General features: G+C 39.1%; 1 protein-coding gene across 9 annotated transcripts in view; it reads left to right on the plus strand.

Annotated features, from left to right (window-relative positions):
• Positions 1–13,272, plus strand: part of INTS6 (integrator complex subunit 6) — a 75,857-nt gene that overhangs the window by 15,969 nt on the left and 46,616 nt on the right. For 7 of the 9 annotated variants that reach the window (XM_037893220.2, XM_043532582.1, XM_037893203.2 and 4 more), the window contains one exon: positions 9,380–9,469. The exons of the other annotated variants lie outside the window; for them this stretch is intronic. In XM_037893220.2, the coding sequence (XP_037749148.1) occupies positions 9,380–9,469 (90 nt within the window). The remainder of the gene's footprint in view (positions 1–9,379; positions 9,470–13,272) is intronic. 9 annotated transcript variants of the gene reach the window in all.

Consider the following 13,272-nt stretch of genomic DNA (forward strand, 5'->3'; position numbering starts at 1 on the left):
TCTCATATTGTACATATGCTCTGCTATGTAATACCACTTGGTGACTATTTCATGTTGTGTGTCACTTTTCACTTATGTATTTAGCACCTTATTTGTCCAAAGATTCTAAATTGCACTACAGAATGACTGTACAAACTGCATATACACAGATCATTTAATCTAAACTGTACTGCAGCTACCTCTAGAGTACAAGATGGCAGCCATCTGAAGCACCCAGTAATTCTCTACCAAAGTAGGAAAAATTTACTGTATGCCATTGACACAAGTGGGGAAAATTTTATGTAGGTGGAATGTGTAATTAGCCTAAAGAGAATTTTGTGAAGGTAGTAAGACTAATGCTCCTACAGTGTTTGTGAATGGCTGTCTTGTGATCTACTAGATTGAACAAGGGACTTAAAACTCAGACCACCAGCATTTTATGCCTGATTACTACTGCATCATTCTGACCTTGGAAAAGTCATTTAATCTTTTTACTTCTGTTAATGCATTGTTTAAACAATGCTTACCTATCTCATATGTGCTTTGAGATCTGTGGATGAAAAGTGCTGTGTCAAATGTGCCCTTGATTAATTTAGGTCCTTGTTTAAATATATGGATGGTCAGCACAGCTCTGGGGATATGTTTATTAACTTGTTTCAGAGTAACAGCCGTGTTAATCTGTATTCGCAAAAAGAAAAGGAGTACTTGTGGCACCTTAGAGACTAACAAATTTATTTGAGCATAAGCTTTCGTGAGCTACAGCTCACTTCATCGGATGCACCTAAGGTGCCACCTAAGGTGCTTTTCTTTTTGTTTATTAACGTGTGCTCCCTCTGCTGGCTAGCTGTACAATTACAAAGCAAAATTATAGCATCATACATGGTCATCGTAGTGATATATTTTTAATTTGATTACAGAGGTTTTAAAGAGACATTGTCACCTGATTCACTACTTATACCTTCAAATTATAATTTGTGGTGTTAAGGGATCAATGCTATAATAGAAAGCTTGTCACCGTTAATTTACAATATTTACAGGAGTCACTGATTTTAATAAGACTACTGAAACTTGACAGAAGTACAGAATATGAAAGTCATAAGGACTGTCTTAACGTCTCTGTATGGTTTTTTTGTTAAATTTCTCAGACTCAGACTAGTGATGGTGACCCTGTGACATTGATCTGATCCAAGAAATGATAGCTACACCAACAACTGTCTTACAAAATAACAGTCATTCATTGGCTCACTGTACTATGTTGATCAGTGTTTGGAGGGCAGAAGTTTGTGAACTTTGTGGCTCTACTAAACAGTATGTAATTTGTTCTGAAAGTCACATGAGAGTATTAAGTGTGTACCTTGTGCTCATACCTCACTTGTGTTGTTAAATGCAAAATTAGTTAATACAGTAAGGTTAGATAAAACAAAAAGGTTATTGGAGACAGTAGTTCACCCATATTATACATATAGTAGGTACAATAGTATTTAGCTTTGCATTCAGTAGCCTAGTTAGTAATTGCAATATTTGCAAATGTGGGAGGGTTAACGTTATAAAATCCTATGAGAACCTTAACTTTGCATTTCCTTCTATTTTTGCACTTAAATATGCATCCATTATGTCCTGCTAGTATAATTTTTCTGTCTTTATTTTAAATTTTCCTGAAGATGACTTGTAGACAGAAGTAAAATTGAGTTTGTACTTCTTTTGCTTAATACAAAATGAAGGCCTGAACAAAAAGTAAATGTTGCTTTACATTAGATATTTGTCTGTCTACCCTTCTCTCCTGGTAAACTGTAGATTACTAAAGAACTAGTAGACATATTACACATTACTGAGGAAGTGAAACATGATTATTAATTGACAGGATATTATTTTTATTTAGACTTTTTTCTTGTTGATGCCTATCTGACTCAAACAGCCTGCAAACAGTTGGAAGAAAAGATGTCTTAAATATTCAGCGTCTCTGCCCCCTCAATAATGAGCAGAGGGATTGCATACCACGTCTGTGGGTTTGACAGTTGAGAAACGAAGCAAAAACAAGACAAGATTCCATGTTGATGGTCACAGTAAACCTAGTTAGATGGGGTAGCCGCCTGGACTCTTTGCCCCTCGATTCTTTAAATCTCTGAGGCTTTTCTATCCACTTCTGCCTCCAGCCCTTTTCAGTGTTACCTCTTGGAAGACTTTTCTAAAAAAAAAATTCATTTTTTTTCATACTGAGATGATCAAGTCAGTTCCTTAAAGCCAAGAAGGTAGAGTATTTTATGCCCAATATTTTTGTCATCTCCTACAAGACTAAGTTTTTGAGGCTTATTTTAGATCTGGGAAGTAAAGTAGTAATTCCCCAGTTTCCTCAATCAAATCTGCATGCTTTCAGTTGTAAAGTGTGCTTGCATTAATCTTACTGTGTTCTTGTTACTTTTATTTCACTGTTGAAGATTCTCCATATTATTGCAAAGCTCTGGACTTTGGCATTTCTACAGCTTTGTGTATGTTTCTTCCTTACCATGCCTCTTCCACCCCAGATACTTGGTGGAAGTTGTACAGCTGACTTGGATTTACAGATGATGATTATGATGTAAGACATCTATAGAGGGAGGGAGCTCTTTCTTCTCCTGCTAAATTAGGCATGGAGATCCAAAATCCATTATTTTACTACAGTATGTGGTAGAATCAGACCCTTGAACTCATTTTATCCCTCACTAGAATGAGTTACTATCATATGAGGATGAATTTAAGTGTTTATTCAAAAGAGGGAAGGTAGATTTGTTTCTGTATATTTAAACCCAAGATATAAGACAGCAGTCCATATTCAGTGGAGTAAGAGGGAATCTGATTTTACCAGAGTACTCCTTTGCTTCTTTATCCCTTGTGTTGTCTGGTTTTCTCTGCTCTGAGTCCCTGACCCTCTTTCTTCAGCACACTTTCACATATGTTCTTGTCACACATCCTGATCACCCTTTCCTCATTGGTGCAAAGCCTGCTCTTTCTACTCAGTTTTGCTGTTCAAGTTACACTTTCTCATTCCCTAACTGCCCAAATCATACTCAATTGTTACAGAACCTTCTGATTCCCTCTTTTTGTCAGAGACATACTAAAACATTTTGATTGCTGCATGAAAAACAGTAGAGGACAATAACTCCTTGTTATACTGAGAATTATTACAACTTTGAACTTTCAGTTATTTCACACTCTGCTTTGCTTTATCAAATGTCATATGTTATGGTGCCAGTTTACAATCTTCAGTCCTTTGTTTCTTACCTGGAACCTTGTTGATTGTGCAAGTTGTTTGGAACAGGAGCTGTTCCCTTTGTTACTTGTCTGCATGGTGCCTAATACAGTGGGTTCCTGGCCCTTGATTGCATTCCTAGGTGGCACTGTGATATACATCATAAATATGTCTCTATGTTCTTGCTGGAAGGAAAATTCCAGACTAGTTGAGGAAACTAACGTTATTCCTTCAGCTACTGGCTGACAGCAGGGCAGTGAGACAAAGGAAAGCAAATATAAACAAATGATTTCCCTATTATAGACCACAAATTTCAAGGCCAATGGAAATGGTAGTCTGTAGACCTCCACTAATTTGAAGCTAATCTGGCCAGCTGGGAGGTATATTTTGTGAACCCTAGTTAGTTAGGGAAATTTGTCTGTGAGGGAATAGAGGAGGCTGAAGGTGATCTCCTAACAAAGTCAGGAACATGGCACTAGCACCTTGATAGGGATCTACTTGGCCCTTTTTTATCAATGAATTATGACAGATGGAGCTGTTGTATGTGGAAATGAATGGAGGCATCCAGAGCAATCAAGTTGTTCTCAGTACGACAAGATCTCTTTTGCATAGGCATTCTGATAAACTTCTCAGATTGAAAAGCAGAAATCAGATTGGATCATTTTCTGATCTCAGAAGAATGGCCTTTCCATCCACAAGTCTTTTAGTTTACCTAAATAGACTAGTTTCCTTTCTGGTCTAATATCAGACTTCTCAAGTAAAAATCCAGGTCCTATGGCTTTAGGCTTCCTGCATGTATACTTTTGACTTCCTGATGGATTTGGCAATGGAATTTAGGTACTTTGTCCTTTCATTCTTAAGACACTGAGAACCTAATCATCTTGTAAGGTGGAATATGCAAGGTTTCTTTTTCACTTCATGTGAGTCTTACCTTTCATTTGCTTTACCTATAATACACTTTTTGAACTCTCAGAATCTATGTAGGTGCATCTGGGTCAGCTTTCATTGATCTCTAAACATATTTGCACATAATGGTGAAATGTTTTGTTACACTGTAAAATCATGACATTCTATCAGTAACTTTATTCCTATTGTAGTCGTTCAGAGGTGATCCAGGGTTCTTTTCAGAAGGTGTCATGTTGACCAAAGTTTGCTAGATGTGGCTTGGGATGGCTAGAGGGAATTACTTAAGAGCTCTGCAAAGAGTTCCCAGTCCCTGCTTGGCCAAGGAAGCTTGGGATCAGTGGGCTACATACCCCAATTGGGGTAAGTGGTAACTAACATCATGATTTAATTGCCTCATGATGTGGGACAAAAAAACATGACATTTTAACTATTCAAAAATAATTTTGTGAGATGTATTGGGATATTGTGTTAACAGTAATTAAGATACTAACTTGTTACTGTTTTACTGGGACTTTCATTCTAAGAGTTTGAGGCCTTCATTTCCCGGTATATTCTATATTAATCTAACAGATTTCAAGTTTTCCCTGTTATTTATGCTTCAAATATTATTTTCTTTAAAACTTGCTATGCTGAGCTAATGGAGCAACTACCTTTTCTTTTCACTTCAGTGCACATCTGCGCTTGATAGTGCAGGGTGTGAGTGAAGGGAACAAATTTAGACTTCTTCTACCACTTCCCGGATAATATTTGCTAAAGGAATAGAATGAGTCAGTCTGCCATCAGATGCTTCTTCCTCAGTTTTGGGTATTCTCCTCCCCCCCCGAAGGCTCTAGAGTAGGAAGAAAATTATTCCAAAGTTGTGGCAAGATAGTAACTCTAGTAGTTACTGAGTATTGGAAGCTATTGAAAAATGCCAGCTGAGCTAATTAGTTGTCTATTTGACACAATCAATTGAAGTCCCTACAGGAGCAAGTTGCCACTCTGAATTCATCAACTAGAATCATCAGTAATGCACCTTCTGTAAGGAACTTGTCTGTGAGCAAGCCTATTTAGATAACTAAGTAAATTTCTCAGTTTTCTGTAGGCTGAGTTGGAATTTGCTGTTCATGGCTTCTCGCCAGCCTTATGTACAGCATTAAATATAACAAATGTTTAAAGTTCTAGAGATATTATATACATATTCACCTTCAGTGATCATAACAGTCTATCTTAATATCATCTTAAGTCTATTAAAGGATTTGGTATTTTGGGAATAAGTATATTTTTGTGTAGGACTTTAATACTCGGACAAAGGGCAGTGGCAAAATGGATATGAATGATTTGTTTTGAAATTGGAAACAAAGACTATTAGAAAAGTAAATAAAATTCTACCGAGACATCCATGGAATAAATAGCTTGGTATAGCTTTCCATTTACATGAAAAAACAACTTTTTAGTCCACTGCTAACTTCTGATAACTTATGTGTATATATTTTTTCTACAGTACTTGATTTAAAGTTGCTTGTCCTGCATACCTTCTTACAGATGAATTGAAAAGTCATGGCTGGTAAATCAGGATTCCTCTGTTTCCTTCAAGAGTTGATGACCTCTATAATTGGTCAGAAAATTGAGAAATTTTAATAAAAAGACATTTTGAACAGAAATCTTTTTCCAATATTTACCCATTGTAAATGATATCACCATTCCTTAAGGCAGAGTGTTGTAGGTGTTCATGATATTAACCTGTTGCATGAGGTACATGGGGTCCTGAACTCAGCTCATCTTTAGCCTTGTTCTGTGGTCTCCTAGACAACTGAAGTGCAGCTGTTGCATTAATCTATAGTCTTTGACTACCAAGAAATATATCTAGCATCTAAATTATAGAGCATCAGTGTAGACCAGTTCAATGTCATCAACCCTTGCAGGAGTGTGGCTGGGTGGACTAGGTCCGGAGGCCACCTGCTGCAGGCCTCATGGCCCTGCATCACCCTGCCCCAAAATAGAGCAGTGAAAAGTCCTCCAGGCAGCCTAGAGTGGCTGCAGAGGAGCAGCCAATCAGAGGAGCTGTTGGAGCGACCAATAAGGGGCCAGAAGGGCCAGGTAAAAGACAAGCAGCAGAGCAGAGCCATCAGTTGCTGTGTGGAGCTCAGTGAGGGAGGACTGGGTGCCTGGCTGGCTAGAAGAACAGCTGGACTGCGGACAGCTCACTGCACAGAGCTCACCAGACAAAACCGAGTCCAGGGAAGCCTGCGAAAGACCGGGTGACTGGCTGGATAGAAGAGCAGCGGGACTATCAAAAAGTCAGTGTGGGCAGACTGAGCACAGAACTTGGCCAGACCAGACGAGAATACCGAGATGGGTTCTGCCGGTCTAGTTGCAGAATGAGCCCAGGGAGGGCTGCTGAAAAGGATACTAGCTGAGGGTACTGAGATGGGCCCCAGCTGGGTGTCTGAAGAAGGCAGTGCCTCTGGGAAGAAGCCTAAGAGCTATGGCCCCATACCAGGGCCATGATAAGAACTTGGGACTGTATACCTTGGAAGGGGGGACACTGTATACGGTTCGGCCGGAGGGCTGAGTCGCTGAAGACCTGCTGAAAGAACCATCGGCCAGAGAAAGGGGGAGCTCGTGAGAGGCAGAGGTTTTTTTTTTAATATACTGGTTATGGTGGGAAAGATTTATCAAAGAGGAGGGTCTTGCAGCATGCTCTGAATGGTCAGATTATGGAAATGTCTAATATCTGGAATGTCTCTGCACAGCCAAATCCCTGGACTAAGAGTGCTTTCTCTCATGCTTTGACCTGAGTTTTGTAAACTATTTTGTCCAAAGGAGCACAACTGTTTTGGTGGATTATGGATGGAGAAGTAGTCACTGATATAGCTGAATTCTGACCCAGTTATGGCTTTTAAAGGTCAGATCTGCACTGAAAAGTTTGCTCAACATAGCTATGTCTCTCTCAAGGGTGTGAAAAAAAATTCTTCTGGATTTTGTCAACCTAGCTTACGCCTCGCAGGGAGGTAAATTACTTATAGCTATCGGAGAACCTTTCCAGTTGCTGCAGTAAGTGTCTTCACTTAAAATGCTATATTTTAAGTGAAGACATAGCCAAAGATTTCTCAAACCTGTTAACAGAAGCAGACTGGAAACCATCAGGCAGAAGAAAGAACAGAGATACGCTCCTGGTGCTCTGTCACAGGATTCCATCTTCAACCCCAGATACAGTGAATTATAGTAACCCACTCTGAATTGACGCATGCATGGATGGAACACTCTGGCTAGATCCTCCTCTTGAAGGTTCCTGGCAGGTTCGTGGTGGAAATGGGAAGTGCCAATGGCAACATAGGTCTGATTGTCAGGGCTTAATGATGAGTTGAACTGGACCCCAAGGCCTTCAAGCCACTTTGACAGACGAGGCCACAAAATGTCTTCTGTAATTTTGGACACTGTATCTTAAATGGCACTGATGTAGAAAGCTTGTCAATGTTTATGAAGACTTAAATAGTTAATGAAACAGGTGTGTTTGAGTGTGTGTGTATGCATGAGAGAGAAAATCACTCTGGTTGGAATGTGACCCAAATAACTGGGTACCACCCAGTTCTAAGTAACCCTGTTGTTTCTAGAATATTAGTTATCAGCCTTTAGGTTGTGAAGATGTTTTCTTGAGATCATATAGTATTCTGAAAATCTTAATTTTTGATCGGTAGTAGTGGAGGGAGTTGCAAGCTTTTCTGGTTATGAAGATAATGTTCCACTTGTGAACAGCTGCACCATTGGATTTACTGAACATTTAGTATTTGCATATGTGCAATTAATGAAATTCTCAAAAAGACTAAAATTTTTTTGTTAATTTAACATATGACATTCTGAAATGCAGGGTGGATTTGATTTAAATCAAATTGATTTAAATCCTGATTTAAATCACTAGGCAGGAAGACTCGATGTAATCATGGATGTCTACATAAAAGTGCATTCTTGTTGGTTGTCATAACCTTAATACATATTCTTCACAACTCAGAGATAGATGTTTCATTTTTAGAAGGTACACACTATATATTTTTAAACAGTAAGTTTATTTTGAATATTTTTCACAATAGTTTTACTGCTATATTAGAAAATGAATGATTGGTTATTTCATTTACAAAAGGTAATTGAAGCAGATAGTTATGAAGTCATTGGGAGGTGAACTATCTCCAATTCAACAGGTTAATCATTAATATTTGGAGGATTTTCTTGCCATGCTGTATTAGGAGGAGAACATCACCAGATAGATATTTAAATAGTTTTATTTAACTAAAACAATAATGTTAAGTATTCTGGATTTTTTTCTTCAACAGCAAACGTATAATATTTTAACAAAACGAGCATATGTCCCTCGCTTCTCAAATTTATCTCCAGACTTCTCCTTGTCCAGATCTAGTCTGCCCCCAACAGTCTTCTAGTCATTGAACTTTTTGAAACTTGGCACGTTTACAGAGAGGTAAGGGATTGAGTGTGTGTACACAAATCTGCAGAGGGACAGTAGAGTTGAGATCTGTTATTTCTCACCTCTATATTTTATTTTAAAACATTTTTGCTGTTAACAAGCATGTTACCTCTGGAGAGACACATCCACAGTTTGAAAACTGCAAAACTAAGCATCTCTGATGGTATCTTCTAGACTGAGCACTGAGTCCCATTGGGTAGATAGAAAGATTAACCTAAATAATCTATACAGAAGCCTGTGGAACCCCATAAGATTGGGTCCCTAATCCATGAACTATTGGAACTCATTTACAAAACTTTTCTTAAACATTACATGAATATATTGTCTCATAGTATAGAATTAGAATTTGTAATCCTTATTCCATGATGAGATATCTTTGAGCTATAATGTATCTTAATTAAAACTATCTTTACATAGGTTTTTTCCTCAAAAAGCATTTTATAAAAAAAAACTGATTAAAATTAAAAGAAATCTGATTTTTGATTTTTTTAAATCATTGATTTTTATCCATCCTAATGAAATGTATAGTCAATAAATGTAAATGCCTATTTTAGGTATATGGTAGCATATGTATTGGTTCTAGGATTGCAGGTGTAAAAAGGTTGAGGAACCTATTCATAGCCCAGAGTATTGCCATGGAACCAAACCATCTACCTACGACCCCAGTCCATCACCCTTTGAAGTCAATGGGAATATTTCCTTGACTTCAGTGGGTGGTGTATTAGGCCCTTGGTGCATCACTGTGGGTTTAAGCAAGAACTTTTTAAATTTGAATGTAGCATTTCTAATGTAATTACACTTTCTTTTAGGGAAGAAACCCTTTTTTTCTGGAGCCAGCAATAATTATAACAGTTACTGATGGGAGTAAATTAACTACCACAAGTGGGATACAGGATGAGGTAAGGTCTGATCTCTGTTTATCTACTGTACCAGACTTTCTGATAGAAGGCTGATATGTTAGGATTACCAGTTATTTAAACATGTTCAGATGTACATATGGGATAAACTTAAACTGTGTTTCCTTGAGTTTGAGACATTTTTATGTAATCATACTGTGCTAGAAATGGTTTGAAAGCCTTTTCAGCACTAAAAACTTGAGCATTTTTAAGGAATATGTTTTTAAACTGATTTGAAGAGTTTCTAAAATATTCAGTTTGCCAGTTTCACAATCTGATTTAAAACACTGGCAGAGACATGGAACACCATTCTATTGAAGGTAATTGGGATATTCGACACACTTATCAAATGAGTATACATAGCTTTTTAAAGGATTTACCAGAATAAATGGATTGTACTGAAGCATATACATCTTGAAAAAGTGTAAATATACATAATTTGTATGGACCTGATTTAATGTAGTGATCTTCCAAGGATGGGAACCATGAACCAGAGAGCAGGTTGGGACACGTGAAGTGAAGAAGAGATTACTTCTGGATTTTATAGCTGTCTGTTTAGCATTATTGTCTGAGCTCTGGAATGTCCCTTAACAATTTAAAACAAAAAGGTGGGCTAAAGAGGAATTAATTTCAAATTAAATGCACACCTATACCTTAGAATATTTAAGATAAAAAATACTGGGTCCATGCTCACAATAAACTTTACAGGTCACCATAGCTAAAACTCTGAGGCAATAAACTGTTTCATCACCAGATGGCATGAGCCTCCCTGCTTGTGAAGTTGCAACTATTCCTAACTGCTTTGATTGTCAGACATCTTAGGGTATGTCTACAGTACCCGCAGGATCGGCGGGCAGCAATCAATCCAGCAGGGATCGATTTATTGTGTCTAGTCTAGACATGATAAATTGACCCCCGAGTACTCTCCCGTCGACTCCCGTACTCCAGCTCGGCAAGAGACCCAGGCAGAGTCGACGGGGGAGCGGCAGCAGTCAGCTCACTGCAGTGAAGACACTGCGGTGAGTTGATCTAAGTACATCTATTTCAGCTATGTTACTCCCATAGCTGAAGTTGCATAACTTAGATCAATATCTCCCCACCCCCCCTTAGTGTAGACCAGGCCTCAGATGAATGGTGAGGAGTTCTTTACTGATACAATGGTTCTGGTCTGGTTTCTTCTTTGTACAGGCCTTGAAACAGAAAAACATTGCTACTGGCTGGTCCCTCTTTTCAAAAGCAAAGGCTAATATCTGAGCCCCTTTCAGTGCTGGTGGGTTTTCTTTTTTGTTCTCAAACATTTTTGTGTGGTGCATCACATTTTAATACAGAGATTATCTTACAGACCACTTCCCTTCCAAACTGTAATTGTGCAGACTTTCTCCTGTTTTCCTTGTATTACGTTCTTGTGGCAATTTAGAGAAAGAGCTTTCATGGAAAAGTGATATTAAGAAAGTGTGAAATATATTTTTAGCTTTCTTTTAATGCACTTAAGTTGATAAGGAGCAGGGTAGGAGAAAGGACATGGTTGCATAATGTGTGGAACCAGCTGTCTGTGGACCACTAGCAAGTAGTCTGTAATTCAGTTTGATCATTTCTGCTTCAGCGTATTTGATGTTTTGAGTTTTCTTTTTTTTATGTCTTTGCACTAGTCTGTCTCCTCCCCCCCCACCCCCTTCCTTTGAGTGATGAGTAATGAGGTACAGTAACTCCTCACTTAACGTCGTCCCAGTTAACATTGTTTCGTTGTTACGTCACTGATCTATTAGAGAACATGCTCGTTTAAAAGTTGTGCAGTGCTCCCCTATAATGTTTGGCAGCCCCTGCTTTGTCAACTGCTTGCAGGAAGAGCAGCCATTGCAGCTGGTTGGGGCTTGGAACCAGGGTGGGCCAGCAGCCCCGCTATCAGCTCCCCTAAGTTCCCTGTGCCGCAGCCGCCTAGCAGACTATCAATTGCCGGGCAGTTCAGGTGTCCCTCACACATACGTGCACCCCCCGGGACTTTGGAACGAGTGGTGTGCTCCAGTGGGATAATGTGGGTTTGCAGCCACTGCCTTGCATCTATTGTCTCCTCCCTCCATGCTGCCTTGTAGAGTGTGAGGCTACATTAACAACGATGTGTTAACCCTTGAGGGCTCAGCCAAGTGCTAGTTCATCATTTAGCAGCAAGGCATTCCCTGGGAAATATCCCACGCCCTTTCACCCTCTGACTCCACCACCTCAACCAAGCTTCACAATCATCATTGCTGTGTACAGCATTAAATTGTTTGTTTAAAATTTATAATCTGTGTGTGTGTGTATATATATATATATCTCTGTGTGTGTGTGTGTATATATGTATAGTCTTGTGTGGCAAAAAAAAATTTCCCTGGAACCTAACCCCACCTATTTACATCAATTCTTATGGGGAAATTGGATTCGCTTAACATGGTTTCACTTAAAGTAGCATTTTTCGGGTACATAACTACAATGTTAAGTGAGGACTTACTGTTGTCTAGTACTGCTCCAAATGTGCTCACATAACTTTCCTCCCAGAGAAACACTGATATTGTTGATTCCTGCAATGGATTTCACCCTGATATATCTGATTGTGAAGTTGACTTCAGGGTCCTTGAGATTATTCTTGACTTCCCATAATTCTGTTAGTCCAGATGTTCTTAAAATTCTTCAAAGGCTACAGTGACACTATCCTGTAGGCAGTTCATTCTATAATTGAGCTGTCTATTTCAATGCAGATGTGATTAGTTTGTCTAAATATCACTACTAGGCTAACTTTAAGCAGTCTGCATATTTCTGTTTTCCTACCGTCCTCTGAGTGAGGGCAGTACCCCAGTCTAGCTGCTGTTAAGGGGCCATGAGCTTTTAAGGCCTGACTCTGGACAGACAACCACAGCCAATAATCAGGAAAACCACCTGTGTACCTTTTTGGATCTAGCAAATTACCACCTAGTATCCAACCTTTCTTTCCTGAGCAAACTAACCAAATAGTTCTTGAAAGTAGTTTTCAACTATTCCTGTACATTGCTGAGGTCTTGGACCTTTCCAGTCAGGTTTCATGCTGGGATGTGGAACAGGAACTGCCCATGCAGATGGGCTACCACTTCTTGTCCATTGATGAAAGGAAGGCATTTTCTCATGTTACCAGCTCCTTCTGCAACATTTGCTACTGTTAGCATCAGAATACTATTGTTCTGCTTTGACGTTTCAGGGGTTATTGGGAAAACACTGAGCCGGATGAGGTCCTTCCCTTAGGATTGTACTCAGGTTGGTGATACAAGTAACTTCTTTTCTGTTACTAGACCACTCATCTGTGAAATCTCTCAGTGCATTCACTATAATTTTTCCCATCCTGTTCTTGGTCTAATAATGGAAGTCTCAAGGGATGGCACTGTAGTGCTGCTTGTGTTTAAACAAAACGTCTGGCCATACCAATCCAGAAGATTCTGGATCATGCAGTGCAAATGTGGCTACTTTTTGTCCTACCTGCCTTTTTAATATGATTTGTCAATGAGCATTGGTGTCTGTTATTATTACAAGAATACGGTAGAGGATACCACATATAAAGGTGCAGTCCGTGGATGAGGACCTTCTGTTTTGAGGGCACGAAGCTCTTTGCTGAGAAGACTGCCACCTCCCTTTATATCCTGAAGGATTCCAGGGCTACCCTCCGGTCACTGGGTATCTATACAGTGGGACAGAAGAGATGATTTAGTCCACAATCCCAGCATAAACCATGCATGTCTCAATACCAACCTCAGCTCCACTGTAAGATGCAAATAAAGAAAGGGAAATTTCCTAAACAGAAACCA

This window comes from Chelonia mydas, chromosome 1 (genome assembly GCF_015237465.2).
Source record: "Chelonia mydas isolate rCheMyd1 chromosome 1, rCheMyd1.pri.v2, whole genome shotgun sequence".
Taxonomy (NCBI): Eukaryota; Metazoa; Chordata; order Testudines; family Cheloniidae; genus Chelonia; species Chelonia mydas.